The sequence below is a fragment of the Dermochelys coriacea genome, chromosome 11 (assembly GCF_009764565.3).
Source record: "Dermochelys coriacea isolate rDerCor1 chromosome 11, rDerCor1.pri.v4, whole genome shotgun sequence".
Classification (NCBI taxonomy): Eukaryota; Metazoa; Chordata; order Testudines; family Dermochelyidae; genus Dermochelys; species Dermochelys coriacea.
This window is the reverse complement of record NC_050078.2, coordinates 65,618-81,698: the sequence shown is the minus strand read 5'-3', so window position 1 is coordinate 81,698 and position 16,081 is coordinate 65,618. Positions and strand designations below refer to the sequence as shown.

The 16,081-nt window shown below is 48.1% G+C and overlaps 1 protein-coding gene across 1 annotated transcript in view; it reads left to right on the top strand.

Moving 5' to 3' along the window:
• Positions 1 to 16,081, top strand: part of LOC119863454 (unconventional myosin-X-like) — a 257,129-nt gene that overhangs the window by 182,187 nt on the left and 58,861 nt on the right. The window contains exon 23 of the mRNA XM_038421961.2: positions 2,531 to 2,836. Coding sequence (XP_038277889.1) covers positions 2,531 to 2,836 — 306 coding nt within the window. The remainder of the gene's footprint in view (positions 1 to 2,530; positions 2,837 to 16,081) is intronic.

The following is a 16,081-nucleotide window of genomic DNA, read 5'->3' as shown; positions in this document are numbered from 1 at the left end:
GGGAAGGAGGGGAGTTATCACATTGTAAAACATAGTTTCTAGGCAGCATTGCTAAGGGAAAACTGCAATGTCTCTTCTGTGACTTTCCTGGAAAGGAAGGTATCCAGCTAGTGAACTGGGAGATTGGGACGCACACCATTCATCTAAGTTTAGTCTTCAAATCAAGCAGTGCTTCTATGGTCAAAAGGAAAAATCCTTATTCAGCAGCTGGAGGCAAATGAGGCATTGCAGAGGGAGGTGTAGGAGCAGAAAACACGGAAGATGAAGGTTGGAGAAAGTGAAGTTAGAAATCCTTTTTTGTGATCATTTCAGTGTTGCACTGCATCAACATTAGAGAGGCTCCAATAGAAAGGAATTAGTATGGGACAAGTCCAGAAAAGGTTTCGAGTGAGTAAGGCAAAACTAGAGAGTGCTGCCATGTAGCACTTAGAGTTTATCAGTCACCAAGATTATGTAAATTAAGCAGAGTAACCCTGCCATGAAGAGTTAGCTGTTCCAGGATTTTACTGTCATCTTTAGCCATATCTTCAGGGACTTGTTCTGAGAATTGGGAAAGAGGCCTAAGGGATGGAAAGTTGCATGGTTCGCTCTGTACACTCTGCTTTACTTTCCCAGGAGCTCAGGGTGTCTGAATGGTTACTAAAGTGAAATATCTGAATCAGAAAATAAACGAAAGAGAAAATGCCCCATTTTGTTTAGCAGACCTGCTCCCTGTGGGACTCCTAGTCACAGCTGCTGACTCCACCAACTAAAATAAGTTGTTACTTTTCTTAGCCCTGCAGGACCTGTGGAGAACTGGGGCTGTAAACTGGGCTGTGTCCCTATTAGCCTTACAGGACCTTCATGGGTCTGGGGGAGGGAGCCACACTCCGTCCTCATGTGGCTTCTATGACTCTTGGAGGGGGAGCCAAGCCCAGTATCTTGCAGCATCAGCAGAATAGGTAACTAAATTCCAGTTGCTAAATCAGGGTCCTTGTCCCCTCTGTGTTTTATATCTGAGTAAGGGTGAAGTACAAGATCACTGTATTTCACGGCCCTCCTGCATTGGCTGTAGAAGTTGGCTTTACCTTGGGAAGTGGAGGAAGGTGATCAGAAGCTCCAGACGGGGTGTTACATTCTATTGCCTGTGTATACCCGGGGTCAGGTTAGATGATCATAATGGTCCCTTCTGGCCTTAACCTCTGACAGCAGAGCTCATAGGTATTACCAGGAAGAGCACCATGGAGCTGAGTGGGGCCTTGGCATGGTACCTTTTGTCTATATGCTTTGTCCACCTTAGAGGAGGCTGAGTATGCAGCTGGCCACCCTCTGTATGAGGAGAGGCACTGGGGAGAGAAGCAGGGGGAGGAAGAGGCAGCCCCCAACCAGTTTATTTAAACGTGCTTCTGTTGCCCTTTCTCCTTCACTTCTCTGTAGCCTGCACCCAGCTGCTGCTGCTGCAGCTGCTGCTGCTACTGTTGCTGCTGGCAGAGCTGTCCCTGGGGTACGGTGAATCAGGGGGACTGCCCCGGGCCCCGCGCTTTGCAGGGCCCAGCTCTTTGCGAGGAAGCGGGCAGGGAGGTGAGGCAGGGGGGCGAGAGGGGTGAGGAGGTGAACAGGGAGGCAGGCGGGAAGGAGCGCCCCTACCAGAACCTCCCCTTCCCCCCCAGCCCACCAGCAAGCCGCACCAATCAGCACCTCCCCCTCTCTCTCAGCCCCTGCTGCCTGCCACGGATCACATGTTTTGCAGCGTCAGGAGGTGCTGGGGGGGAGGGAGCAAGGGTGCAGGGTGCTTGGGGGAGGAGGCGGAACTGGATGGGGGTGGGGTGGGGGCAAAGCGGGAGTGGGAAGAAGCAGGGCAGGGGTGGGGCCTTGGGGGAAGGGGTAGAGTGGGGTTGGGGCCTGGGCGGAGCCAGGGGGAGCACCCCCCGGCAGATTAGAAACTCGGTGCCTGTGTCCCAGGCCTCACACCCCCCTAGGTACAGCTCTGGCTGCTGGACCACTGGTTTCATTGTTAATGTAGCACAATCTCAAATGCTTATGCTGGCCCTAGGTGATCATTCTTGGGTTGTGTTTGAAATTTCAAGGTGGTTCAGTGACCAGCGAGGTGGATGCTGGGGTATTTTCCTCTATAAAGATTCCAAGGGGTCTGTGCGATGGGCATACAAGTGTGCTAGGCTGGTAGTTTCCCAGAGATGTGCATGTAAGATTTGAGGAGCATGAAACTTCCTTTCTAGTGGGTGACAATCTCTTCTTCATCACCTGGGGATCTCATGCTCATTTTCCCTTTCAACAAAGGCAGACATATTAAAGCAGCTCCAAGAAGGGTCACTTTGGAGACAGGAATAAGGTGGCAGATGCAGGAAAGATGGCAGCAAGGAAAAGAATCTTCACGTGGTAGAAAAAGAGGGAGAGACTTGTGCCCCCTATGGGCACTGGAATGCTCACGTCATTTGTTCAGCACTTTAGTACCATGGGGACCCATTCCTTAAAAACATGAGAGACATGACTGTAATAGAAGTGGTCAGTAACTGTTTGATTTTGTTTGTAGGAAGAAGTACCGAAAAGCCCTAGTCAGTATAGTGACAATCCAGAAGAACTACCGAGCGCACTTCTGGAAGAAAGCCCTTCTGCGACTGAAGGCTTCGGCTGTTGTCCTGCAGAAGCATTGGCGTGGCCAGCTGGCTCGCAGCCTCTATCGGCACCTACTGCAGCAGGAACGGAGACAGAAACAGGAAGTGGAGGAGAGGAGAAGGCAAGAAGAGGAAGAGCAGATCAGAAGGGAGGAAGAGGAAAGACAATGGCAAGAAGAGGAGGAGCTTAGGAGGAAACAGGAGGAGGAAGAAGAGAAGAAAAGGTACTGGATTATTTCTCACAGTTTTAGTTACATAGCTGTCCCCTAGTAGTGAATCTGCCAAGGTGTATGACTAGGTCTGAGGCTCTGGCATGACAGCAATGCCTTCAGGCCATAAGGAAGCAGTCACTTGAGACATCATTGCAGTAATTACATAGTATACTTAGATTTTCAGAAAGCCTTTGACAAGGTCCCTCACCAACAGCTCTTAAGTAAATTAAATTGTCATGGAATAAGAGGGAAAATCCTTTCATGGATTGAGAATTGGTTAAAAGACAGGGAACAAAGGGTAGGAATAAATGGTAAATTTTCAGAATGGAGAGGGGTAACTAGTGGTATTCCCCAAGGGTCAGTCCTAGGATCAATCCTATTCAACTTATTCATAAATGATCTGGAGAAAGGGATAAACACTGAGGTGGCAAAGTTTGCAGATACTAAACTGCTCAGATAATTAAGACCAAAGCAGACTGTGAAGAACTTCAAAAAGATCTCACAAAATTAAGTGATTGTGCAATAAAATGGCAAATGAAATTTAATGTGGATAAATGTAAAGTAATGCACATTGGAAAAAATAACCCCAATTATACATATAATATGATGGGGGCTAATTTAGCTACAACTAATCAGGAGAAAGATCTTGGAGTCATCATGGATAGTTTTCTGAAGACGTCCGCACAGTGTGCAGCGGCAGTCAAAAAAACATACAGGATGTTAGGAATCATTAAAAAAAGGGATAGAGAATAAGACAGAGAATATTTTATTACCCTTATATAAATCCATGGTATTCCCACATATTGAATACTGCGTACAGATGTGGTCCCCTCATCTCAAAGATATACTGGCATTAGAAAAGGTTCAGAAAAGGGCAACTAAAATGATTAGTGGTTTGGAAAGGGTCCCATATGAGGAGAGATTAAGGGGGATTATGATTAGAGCTATATAAAATCATGAGTGGTGTGGAGAAAATGAATAAGGAAAAGTTATTTACTTGTTCCCAGAATATAAGAACTAGGGTCCACCAAATGAAATTAATGGACAGCAGGTTTAAAACAAATAAAAGGAAGTTCTTCTTCATTCAGCGCACAGTCAACCTGTGGAACTCCTTGCCTGAGGAGGTTGTGAAGGCTAGGACTATAACAGGGTTTAAAAAAGAACTGGATAAATTCATGGAGGTTAAGTTCATTAATGGCTATTAGCAAGGATGGGTAAGGAATGGTGTCCCTAGCCTCTGTTTGTCAGAGGGTGGAGCTGGATGGCAGGAGAGAGATCAGTAGATCATTACCTGTTAGGTTCATTCCCTGTGGCATTGGGCACTGTCGGTAGACCGGATACTGGGCTGGATGGACCTTTGGTCTGACCCAGTATGGTCATTCTTATGTTCTTAATTTGGATACATGCACAAGTCTCCTTAGGACAGGAGTTACTTCTGGGAGCATTCTGCACCAAAAAATGAAAAATTCTGTGCACAATATTTTAAAATTCTGTAAAATTCTATAAATTTTATTTGTCAAAATAACACTAAATAATCACTCCAGTTGCAATTAATTTGGTAATTTATTTCAAAATACCTGTCAGCAAGTATGTCTGTAATAATATGGACACACACAAAAGTTCCCCCAGGAGTAGTAGAGTTAAAAAAACCCTAATGAAAACCTGGTTCCTCTTTCTCTGTCCCCTTTCTTCCCCTCTGCCCCCTGAGCCCAGCTGAGGGACAGACACCCACAAACCCTCCTCCCCAGAGCCCACCTGCAGCCTTCCCCAGGCCAATATACCCGATCCCCCCGAATCCCCTCCTCACAACCCAGCTGCGCCTCCCGCCCCCTTGTCCAGACACCCGTCTCCGACCGCCCCTCCCCACCAGAGCTCAGGGATCCAGAGGGAGAAACAGCCTGATGCTTGGTCCCAGACTTGCAAGGTGTTTCCTGCGTGTTGCCCTCTCTTCCCTCAGGGCATGCTGGGAACTGCAGCTGCCAGGAACCCTCTCTCTCCCTCTCCCTCTCCCCAGCAGTGTCTTCTATGTGCAAGCTGGGTTCTGCCAAGTCCAGTGGCCCTTAGTGGTAGCTAGCAGCCCTGAAGCCCATTTCTTTGGAGGAAAGAAAATCATTCTTTGACAAAGCCCTGGCTGGGATGATTTAGTTGGGGATTGGTCCTGCTTTGAGCAGGGGGTTGGACTAGATGACCTCCTGAGGTCCTTTCCAACCCTGATATTCTATGATTCTATGAAAGGAAATTCTGCGTGCACAACATTAATTTCTGTAAAATTCTGCATTGCACAGTGGTGCAGAATTTCCACAGGAGTAAGGATTGGAGTGGATTGCAGGTGGCTGAGTAGAAAAGCTGGGTAGGTATGGGCTATCCCTCATTCATTTGTAGAGTTAATTTACTGATTTCCTCCTCCCCTACCCCCCCACAATGCCCTTTCAACATTGTTCTTCTGTGTAATATGAGGAGTAGATTTTAGTCAGTGGGTCAGGAGTAAATATTTTCCTCCTACCTTCCCAATGGTATCGTGACCTCTGAAACATCTAAGATCAGCCAATGTCTGAGACGGGGTACCAGACTTTATGGGTCATTGGTCTGTCCAGTATGACCAGTTATTCAGTGAGATGGATGATTGATCTCTGTTCTGGTATTGCAGTTCTTATGATCTTATCTGCTTGTAAAAAGAAAAGGAGTACTTGTGGCACCTTAGAGACTAACAAATTTATTAGAGCATAAGCTTTCGTGAGCTACAGCTCACTTCATCGGATGCTTATGCTCTAATAAATTTGTTAGTCTCTAAGGTGCCACAAGTACTCCTTTTCTTTTTGCGAATACAGACTAACACGGCTGCTACTCTGAAACCTATCTGCTTGTAGTTCATTTGGATAGTTTGAAATGCTTCTGAGCTGTGCTTTTTAGCATTACTGCCCCTGCTCTATCACTCATCCCAAGAAAGTGTGTACATGAAGATGTCTTGGAGGTACCTGGAAATAAGAGCAAATGTGCAGGATGAGAGCAATCCGTGAATAACAAGAGGCACACCTCACCATCCTCCTTTCAAGGGATGTCATTCATTTTAGTTCCATAGTTACCTACCTTCTACACAAATTTGGTGTCTCCTAACTTTTATTGTTGACATCTGTTTACACTGGAGATACAGAATCATAATACTGAAGTCATAGAAATATTTACACTAAGGGAATGAATCCCACACCATTTTAAGCTTCCTGCATGAATAATTGTTTTGTCCCCCGCACTTTGGGTCTTTGCCACATATGGTGTCCTGCAATTGGGCTTTGGCAGGTTAGAGGTATGTGAAGGGGGGTCACATAAAAATCAATAGGTAAACTTGTTTAATGGAAAAGGAATCACCTACCACCCAGTAGACACAGCAGGGGGAGATATCTGTTGGATCTAAGTCTGGGTCCTTGCATTTCCTGAGGTCAGTGCTCAGCTGTTGAATTAAAGAACTTAACTGGCAACAAACAGAGGCCCCATTTGACTGATACACTAGTACAGTAACTCCTCACTTAAAGTCGTCCCAGTTAACTTGTTTTGTTGATGATCAATTAGGGAACATGCTCGTTTAAAGTTGCGCAATGTTCCCTTATAATGTTGTTTGGCCTCCGCCTGCTTTGTTCACTGCTTGCAGGAAGAGCAGCCCGTTGGCGCAAGCTGGTGGGGGCTTGGAACCAGGGTGGACTGGCAGCCCCCCTATCAGCTCCCCACTACCCTAAGTTCCCTGTGCAGCAGCCACCCAGCAGACTACCAATTGCCAGCAGTTCAGCTGTCCCTCCCCCCACTGCCCTGTGCTGCTCCTGCCCTCTGCCTTGGAGCTGCCCAGGGGCAGGGGAAGAGGGGTGCTAATGTCAGGGTGCCACCCTGCTCCTTCACCTCATTTTCAGGGGTGGGGGGACACATGACAGGGTTCAGGATGGAGGGAGCTTGCTGGCAGCAGTTGCTATCTCAACTTGCTGATCTACTTAAAAAGGCAGTGTACTTTGAGAGCAGTTAGAGTACTTAAAGGGGCAATGCGCATCTCTCCCTCTCACACACACACTGTGTGTTTCTATCTCTCTCTGCCATGCTGTCTCCCATCCCTCCATTCGTGCTGCCTTGTAGAGTGTGAGGCTACATTAACAATAATGTATTAACCCTTGAGGGCTCAGCCAAGTGCGAGTTCATCATTTAGCAGTAAGGCATTCCCTGGGAAATATCCCACCCTCTTCCACCTTCTGACTTCACCACCTCAACCAAGCTTCGCAATCATTGCTGTGTACAGTATTAAATTGTTCGTTTAAAACTTATACTGTGTATATGTGGGTATATATATGAGTGTCTGGTGAAAGTTCTTTCCCTGGAACCTAACTCCCCCGCCCCCCATTTACATTAATTCTTGTGGGAAAATTAGATTCACTTAACATCATTTTGCTTAAAGTAGCATTTTTCAGGAACATAACTACAATATTAAGCGAGGAGTTACTGTACTCCGCAGTAGCCCAGTCACCAGTGCTAACCCTGCCCAGGGAGATCTCTACATATTTAAGATGCTAATGCATGGTTTACGGAATCATTTTTCTGTCAAATGCTGCCTGTGTGGTCTCAGATTAGAGGGACCTTTCTAACTAAGCATACTCACCCCTGCATGGTATTGGTCAGGAGGAGCCATCTAGCTAATATCCTTCCTGCCTGTGGCAGGAGAAGGCTTCTGGCTAATGTCTCTCCTGGATGGCAAAAGCCAGTGGAAAGGTATTGAGAGCATTATAGTGGGTTGTCGGTGCCTCCTTGAGGGTTGGCAAACTGCTGATTTCTCTTGTTAAACGGCCTTTGCTCACTCTCTAATTATCATTCTGTTTTGAATTTCCCTTTTCAACACCTTTGCACTTCACGATTGCAAGGCTTCTTATAACCAAGTGGCGTATGATGTTGAACTTGGCTTAGCCAGGAGAGACTTACAGCCAGCTTTCCACGCAATCTGCAACCTTGGCAATCAAGAGATAATCGCTTGGCATCCTGAATGACAGCCAAGGCTGTCATTGTAAATCGGAGGAGGACATAGTCTCATGCTGGGTGGAACATTATCACAGCTCCCTGTACCACCCTCCAGCAGCCACTTGCTCAGAGCTGGATGATTTGTCAGCCACTGTGGTTTTGGACCCAGACACTTGTACTGATGCACCAATGTTGGATGAAGTGAAGCATGCCAGCTGTAAACTGAAAAACGGATGTGCGGCCAGCACTCATGGCATCCCTCCAGAACTGCTAAAATGCGCTATTGATCCTATAGCTGAATCACTTCTGGCTCTCTTTTGCCTGGTGTGGAGAACTGGAACCTTGCCAACTGCCTGGATAGACGGTATTGTTGTCTCACTTTATACGGGCAAGGAACCGTGCAGTGAATGTAAGAGCTACAGGCTGATCACCTTGTTGTCCGTGCCAGGGAAGGTATTTGCGCGTGTTCTGCTGGCGTGTTTGGAGCCTCTGTTGCATCGGAAGCATCACCCCCAACTGTCATGTTTTATAAGGAACATGTCCACATTAGACACCATTTTGGCCCTCCACTTGTCTGAGATACACCATGAGTTCAAGGAGTCCCTGCACATGGTGTATGTCAATCTTAAGGCTGTGTTTGATTCAGTTGATCAAGTCGCACTATTCAAGACCTAAAAGGGTGTAGGTGTCCTTACCACTCTGCTGGACTTGATTAGTGAGCTGCATAATGGAACCACTGCTCGTGTACATCTGGGGAACTGGATATCAGCACCTTTTAAATCAGTATCTGGTGTCAGGCAGGGTTGTCTTGGCCCCTGCACTCTTTTGACAGGCAATGGATTTCATAATGCAGCATTCCGTCAGGTCCATAGGCATTAATATTGTTGATCTCTCACTCTCAGATCTTGATTTTGCTGCTGATGTTGTTGTTCTAGTACAGAGCCCCAACAGGTTTTGCAAGGCACTCCAGCAAATGGAGGCGGAGTTGGCTATGGTTGGCCTCCTTGTTTTGTGGTCAAAGACAAAGCTGCAAAATCTAGGCTCAGGTCCATCCATGACTCCAGTCTCTTTGAATAATGAAACTATTGAAGCAGTCTCCAACTTTTGCTATTCGGGTTCTGTACTCACCAATTCCCCCAACTCTCACATGGAGGTTCTCCACTGGATTCACATTGAAGCATCTGCCATGGGTCGTTCACAATCAATATGGAATCAGCATCATCTCGGCCCAACAGCCAAGTTCGGGATCTATCTGAGCTGTATCCTCTCCGTAATGCTGTATGGTTGCGAAACATGGCGACTATGCCGCTCAGATTGGGCAAAGCTGGAGGCTTTCTGCACAAAATGCCAACATCGTATATTGGGCATAAAATGGAATGACTTCATCTGTAATGCAGATGTTTACAGTCGTTCTGCTCTACAGACAACTAGGGCCATTGTCCGCAGACAGCAACTTATGCTTTTCGGACATGTCATGAGAATCATAGAATCATAGAATATCAGGGTTGGAAGGGACCCCAGAAGGTCATCTAGTCCAACCCCCTGCTCAAAGCAGGACCAAGTCCCAGTTAAATCATCCCAGCCAGGGCTTTGTCAAGCCTGACCTTAAAAACCTCTAAGGAAGGAGATTCTACCACCTCCCTAGGTAACGCATTCCAGTGTTTCACCACCCTCTTAGTGAAAAAGTTTTTCCTAATATCCAATCTAAACCTCCCCCATTGCAACTTGAGACCATTACTCCTCGTTCTGTCATCTGCTACCATTGAGAACAGTCTAGAGCCATCCTCTTTGAAACCCCCTTTCAGGTAGTTGAAAGCAGCTATCAAATCCCCCCTCATTCTTCTCTTCTGCAGACTAAACAATCCCAGTTCCCTCAGCCTCTCCTCATAAGTCATGTGCTCTAGACCCCTAATCATTTTCGTTGCCCTTCGTTGTACTCTTTCCAATTTATCCACATCCTTCCTGTAGTGTGGGGCCCAAAACTGGACACAGTACTCCAGATGAGGCCTCACCAGTGTCGAATAGAGGGGAACGATCACGTCCCTCGATCTGCTCGCTATGCCCCTACTTATACATCCCAAAATGCCATTGGCCTTCTTGGCAACAAGGGCACACTGCTGACTCATATCCAGCTTCTCGTCCACTGTCACCCCTAGGTCCTTTTCCGCAGAACTGCTGCCGAGCCATTCGGTCCCTAGTCTGTAGCGGTGCATTGGATTCTTCCATCCTAAGTGCAGGACCCTGCACTTATCCTTATTGAACCTCATTAGATTTCTTTTGGCCCAATCCTCCAATTTGTCTAGGTCCTTCTGTATCCTATCCCTCCCCTCCAGCGTATCTACCACTCCTCCCAGTTTAGTATCATCCGCAAATTTGCTGAGAGTGCAATCCACACCATCCTCCAGATCATTTATGAAGATATTGAACAAAACGGGCCCCAGGACCGACCCCTGGGGCACTCCACTTGACACCGGCTGCCAACTAGACATGGAGCCATTGATCACTACCCGTTGAGCCCGACAATCTAGCCAGCTTTCTACCCACCTTATAGTGCATTCATCCAGCCCATACTTCCTTAACTTGCTGACAAGAATGCTGTGGGAGACCGTGTCAAAAGCTTTGCTAAAGTCAAGAAACAATACATCCACTGCTTTCCCTTCATCCACAGAACAAGTAATCTCATCATAAAAGGCGATTAGATTAGTCAGGCATGACCTTCCCTTGGTGAATCCATGCTGACTGTTCCTGATCACTTTCCTCTCCTCTAAGTGCTTCAGGATTGATTCTTTGAGGACCTGCTCCATGATTTTTCCAGGGACTGAGGTGAGGCTGACTGGCCTGTAGTTCCCAGGATCCTCCTTCTTCCCTTTTTTAAAGATGGGCACTACATTAGCCTTTTTCCAGTCATCCGGGACTTCCCCCGTTCGCCACGAGTTTTCAAAGATAATGGCCAAGGGCTCTGCAATCACAGCCGCCAATTCCTTTAGCACTCTCGGATGCAATTCGTCCGGCCCCATGGACTTGTGCACGTCCAGCTTTTCTAAATAGTCCCTAACCACCTCTATCTCTACAGAGGGCTGGCCATCTCTTCCCCATTTTGTGTTGCCCAGCACAGCAGTCTGGGAGCTGACCTTGTTAGTGAAAACAGAGGCAAAAAAAGCATTGAGTACATTAGCTTTTTCCACATCCTCTGTCACTAGCTTGCCTCCCTCATTCAGTAAGGGGCCCACACTTTCCTTGGCTTTCTTCTTGTTGCCAACATACCTGAAGAAACCCTTTCTTCTTGTTGCCAACATACCTGAAGAATGCCACAAGACATTCTGGCAAACGCTGTTCTCCAGGTGGTTTTAACATCCAGGATAAAATTCCATCAGCTGAGGGGTAGAGGCAGCCCAGAGGCAGACATCCTATTACATGGGTGCATCAAATCTGTTCTGATGTTGGACAGCCTGTCAAGCCCTTGTGGCCACACAGGAACAGACCAAATGGTGAATGATCACTACGGCTGACCATTTGACTAAGCATTGAAGAAGCAAATGTAGTTGGGAAGGTGGTGGTATGATCTCTCCAATAATATCTGTTTCTCAGGTCTCTGATCCCAGCTGGCTCTTCTGCCAGCCTGAGGGTGGAATGTGTGTATGACTGAGGCCTGGTCGACACTGGAGGGGAGATCGATCTAAGTTACGCAACTTCAGCTACGTGAATAACATAGCTGAAGTAAACGTACTTAGATTTTATTTACCGCGGTGTCTTCATTGCAATAGGTCAACTGCAGATGCTCCCCTGTCAACTCCGCCTGCACTTCTCGCTCCGGTGGAGTACCGGAGTTGACGGGAGAGCGCTCAGCGGTTGATTTATTGCGTCTTCACTAGACACGATAAATCGACCCCCGCTGGATCAATCACTCCAGAGATAAGTGTAGACATGCCCTAACACACTTCTCCTAATGATGGTTGTTTTCCATGCTGATTATTTTAGACTATTAGCTGCCTTCATTACTATCACATTTGAAGAGCTATTGATGTACCAGTAGCAAGGATTCTGAGAGTTGTTTTAAATGGCTCTGCTCTTTGCCCCTTGAGAGAGCCTTTGGACAACTAGCTCTCAAGTGACCTTCCAGATGGTTCTGACTCGTTAGCCTTCCTATTTGGTTATATATCAACTGCTTAACACTTTCCATCATACAGATTTTGGCTTTTTTTTTTTTTTTTAAAAGAACTTTAAGTTCTTTGAGTAATGATTCCTATGCGTATTCTGGAGGTAGGTGCGCATGCACGCCATCCATCTGAGTCTGGAAGTTTTTCTTGGCAGTGTCGGTTGACCCACATGTTTGTTATGCGTCTCCTCGTGTTCCCTGTTGAGAGTATAATAGATAGTGAGGGTTGACGCCTCTCCAGTTCCCTCTTATTGCCACGTGGCCTGAGTCAGAAACCCCTGTTCCTTCGCTCTCTTAGGGCTAGTCTAAGCTAGAAATGCTACAGTGGTACAGCTGCACTGATGCTCTCTTATCAGCTTAATAATTCCACCTCCGTGAGAGGTAGTAGCTATGTTGGCAGGAGAAGTGACACGCACCAGCCTTGTTCACCTACACCTAAGTGGGTGGAGAAACAATACTTTGTGCCAACTGGGGGGGGCAGATTTCCTGTTCACCCACCCGTCCCCAGCCTCCCTTGTTGTCCGGGTAGGTTCTGGAATGTGCAAGGCAGCAGCCACAAATATCTATTCCTGCGGACAAGATGGCTAAGCGCCTAGACTTGCTGGGAAGATTGATTCCTCTGTGGTACTGTAGTTCCACATTGAAAATTATCAGGCTCTGCTAGCAAGTATGACTTTGATAACTCTGGTAGGCTAGCAGAGCTCAAAGACGAGCTTCCTCCAGAATACCAAGAGCAATTCCATGCGCTGGTAGACAAAAAGAGACTGATCACCAGGGTGGCCGGCCCTCTGGGCAGCAGTGGATGCAGCTGACACATCCTCTCAATCTCTAGCCACCGGAATAGTTATGTGAAGAGACTCAGGGCTACAATCTTTCTGCTTCCCTAGGGTTCCGAAATGTGATCGAGGACCTATTTTTTGACGAGAATAAACTCTTCAACAAAAAGATGGATGAATCTTTGCACTTTTTCAAGAATTCCAGATCAACACTACAGGCCCTTGGCATATATATTCTGGCCCCTGGATTCAGGCAGCAGAAACAACCCTTCCACCTGTGACCATTCACAACCTACCCTCGCTACTATCAACAAGAGCCCCCACACCAACAACAACAGTCTCTGAGACCCTGCTTTCCTGCCTTTGCCAAAACCACTTCCTTGAACCTCTCCCAACCAACGGCCGAAGGACAATTTATGACACAAACCTCCCTCAGTGCCACGTGTGCAGAGGTGAATTAAGATTTATTGGGGCACTAGGCATAAAGAACTTTTGGGTCCCTCACACCGCCCTTGCCATGGGGATCTGCCCCCTGCTCCTCCTCTCTCCATTCCCCTTTCCTTCACCCCACCCTACCTCCCTTCCCCACTGCATCTCTCTCCCATTCACCCCTTCCCCTCCCCCCAGTGCCTCTTCCCCCCTCCCCACCCCCTTTCCCCACTGCTTCTTTCCTCCTCACCCAACCTCTTCCTCACTGCTTCTTCCTTACACTCCTTCCCCATTCCCCTCCCCCACTCCCTCATTCCCCTTCTCTTATCCCCACCCCATCTCCCTTCCCCATTGCCTCTTTCCCCTTTCTCCCCCCACCCCCACCAAGCTACTCAGCGCTGGCAGAAATGAGAGGGGGCAATGGCATGTGATCCCACATGCATCCCCCACACCTTGCCCCTGTTGGAGGGGGCATTGCCCTCCCCAAACTACATCCATCCCCTCCCTGTCTTCCAACACTGCAATCTCCACCTCCCCTGAGCTGAGCTCCCTCTGCCCAGAATGGGACTCGTCTACCCAGTGGGGGCTGGGAGCTGCAGCCAAACACAGAGCCTGCCAGCATAGGTGCTAGAACTAGGGGTGCAGGGGGCGCTGCAGCACCCCCTGACTTGAAATGGTTTCCATTAGATACAGGATTTACAGTTTGGTTCAAAGGCTTACAGCATCCCCACTGTAAATATTGTTCCAGCACCCTTGCCTGTTGGCCCTGGCTGAGCAGGAGCTAGCAGTGACCATGCTTCGCTCCCTGCTCTCACCTGCCACCAAAGCAGGTTTCTTTTGTTAAAAGGGCTATGCCATTTCACTTTTAAAAGTGGAGGGACCATGGCCCCCCCCCCAAACTCCTCCTGCAGTTTCAGCCCCCCTGGGCTCTCAGACCCTCCACCTGCCCCGGCGGGCAGGGACAGGGACAAGACTGTTCTCAGGCAACCTGGGCACCCCAGCCCCCCGCCCAGGGCAGCTGGAGAGTCCGGGTCCCCCCACCGTGACCTGAGCTACTTGGGCTCTGGCCCAGCTCCAGCTTCCAGCCTGGTCGATTTATAAAATGCTCTGTTGGCCCCTGCGGTAATCCGTCACTGCACTCGTGCCCTATGTCATCTTTGGGGTGATGCTCTTCTTCTCCCCTGGACGGGTGACCTCCACTTTGCCTTTCCCCTCATTCCCTCCTCCCTCAAGTGCTACACAAGATTCGCCAGGACAGAGCCAACATCATCCTTATAGCCCCTTTCTGGCCCGGCAATTCTGGTTCGCAGACATCCTCAGACTCTGGCTTCTGCACACTCCTAGATCTCCTCACACAAGACCAAGGGAGACTCAGTCATCCCAATCCAGACCCTCTTCACCTCACAATCTGGTATCTGGATGGGCATCAAGTGTGGACTGTGCATACTCTGCCTGGGTTCAGCAAATCCTCACACAAAGCAGGAGAGAATCCACCAGAGCCTGCTTCTGAAAGTGGAGAGGTGTTGATCCGCACTACCTATTATATCCTCAGCTGGGAACACGAGGAGATGCACAACATGCATGCAGGTCAATGGACACTGCTAAGAAACAATTCTAGACTCAGGAGCTTGGTGTGCATGCGCTTCCTTGTGTGGAATAAGATAGGGACCACATAACTCTAAGAACTTCCAATTGTAGATTAGTAACCACCTCATCTGCATGATTTTTAATCCCCTGTAAATTTGATCATAGATTCTGAGGACAGAAGGGAGCTTTGGAATCATCTAGTGTGATCTCCTGTATAGCACAAGCCATAGAATGTCCCCAAAAGAATTACTATCTTTTTGAAAAACATCCAATCTTGATTTAAAAATTCAATGATGGAGACCCCACCACAACCCTCAGTAAATGGTTCCATTCATTAACTACCCTCCATAGTTAAAAATGTGTGCCTTATTTTCAGTCTGAATTTGTATAACTTCAGCTTCCAGCCAGTGGACTGTTATACCTCTCTGCTAGATTGAAGAGAGCATTATTAAATATTTGTTCCCCAGGTAAATACTTATAGACTTGTGATCAAGTCACCCCTTAACCTTCTCTTTGTTAAGCCAAATAGATTGAGCTCTTTGAGTCTGTCACTATAAGGTATGTTTTGTAATCCTTTAATCATGCTTGTGGCTCTTCTCTGAATCCTCTCCACTTTATCTACATCCTTCTTGAACTGTGGGCACCAGAAATGGACACAGGATTCCAGCAGCCATCACACCAGTGCCAAATATAGTGGTAAAATAACTTCTCTATTTCTACTCTGGAATCCCTTGTTTATGCATCCCAGGATCCCACTAGGTCTTTTGGCCACAGCGTCCCACTGGGAGCTCATTTTCAGATGATCATTGTTCATGACTAATGCTGCGAGTTTGTCATGGAAGTCACGGATTCCGTGACATTCCTTGACCTCCATGACTTCTGCAGCGGCCACCGCCCCTCTCCCCACCCCCAGCAGCAGCAGGAGTTTGGGTGGGGGGCTCAGGGTTGAGGATTGGGGTGCTGGAGGGGGTGATGGCTCTGGGCAGCGCTTACCTCGGGGGTGGGGGGGCTTTCCAGAAGCGGCAACGTTCCTCGGCTCATAGGGGGATGCATGGCTAGGGGGCTCTGCGCACTGCTTCCACTGGTAGGTACCACCCCACAGCTCCCATTGGCTGCAGTTCCCAGCCAATATGGGAGTTGCAGAGCCAGCCCTTGGGGAGGAGGCAGTGCGCAGCGTTGCCTGACCATGCTCCGCCTAGGAGGTGAGGGATGTTGCTGCTTCCCGGGAAGTGTGGAACTGGGTGGGGAACCTGGCAGCCTCACCAACAGTCCCCCAGCACAGCGGGGGGGTCTCGGGCCTCGCCAGTACCCTTGGCACATCCTTGG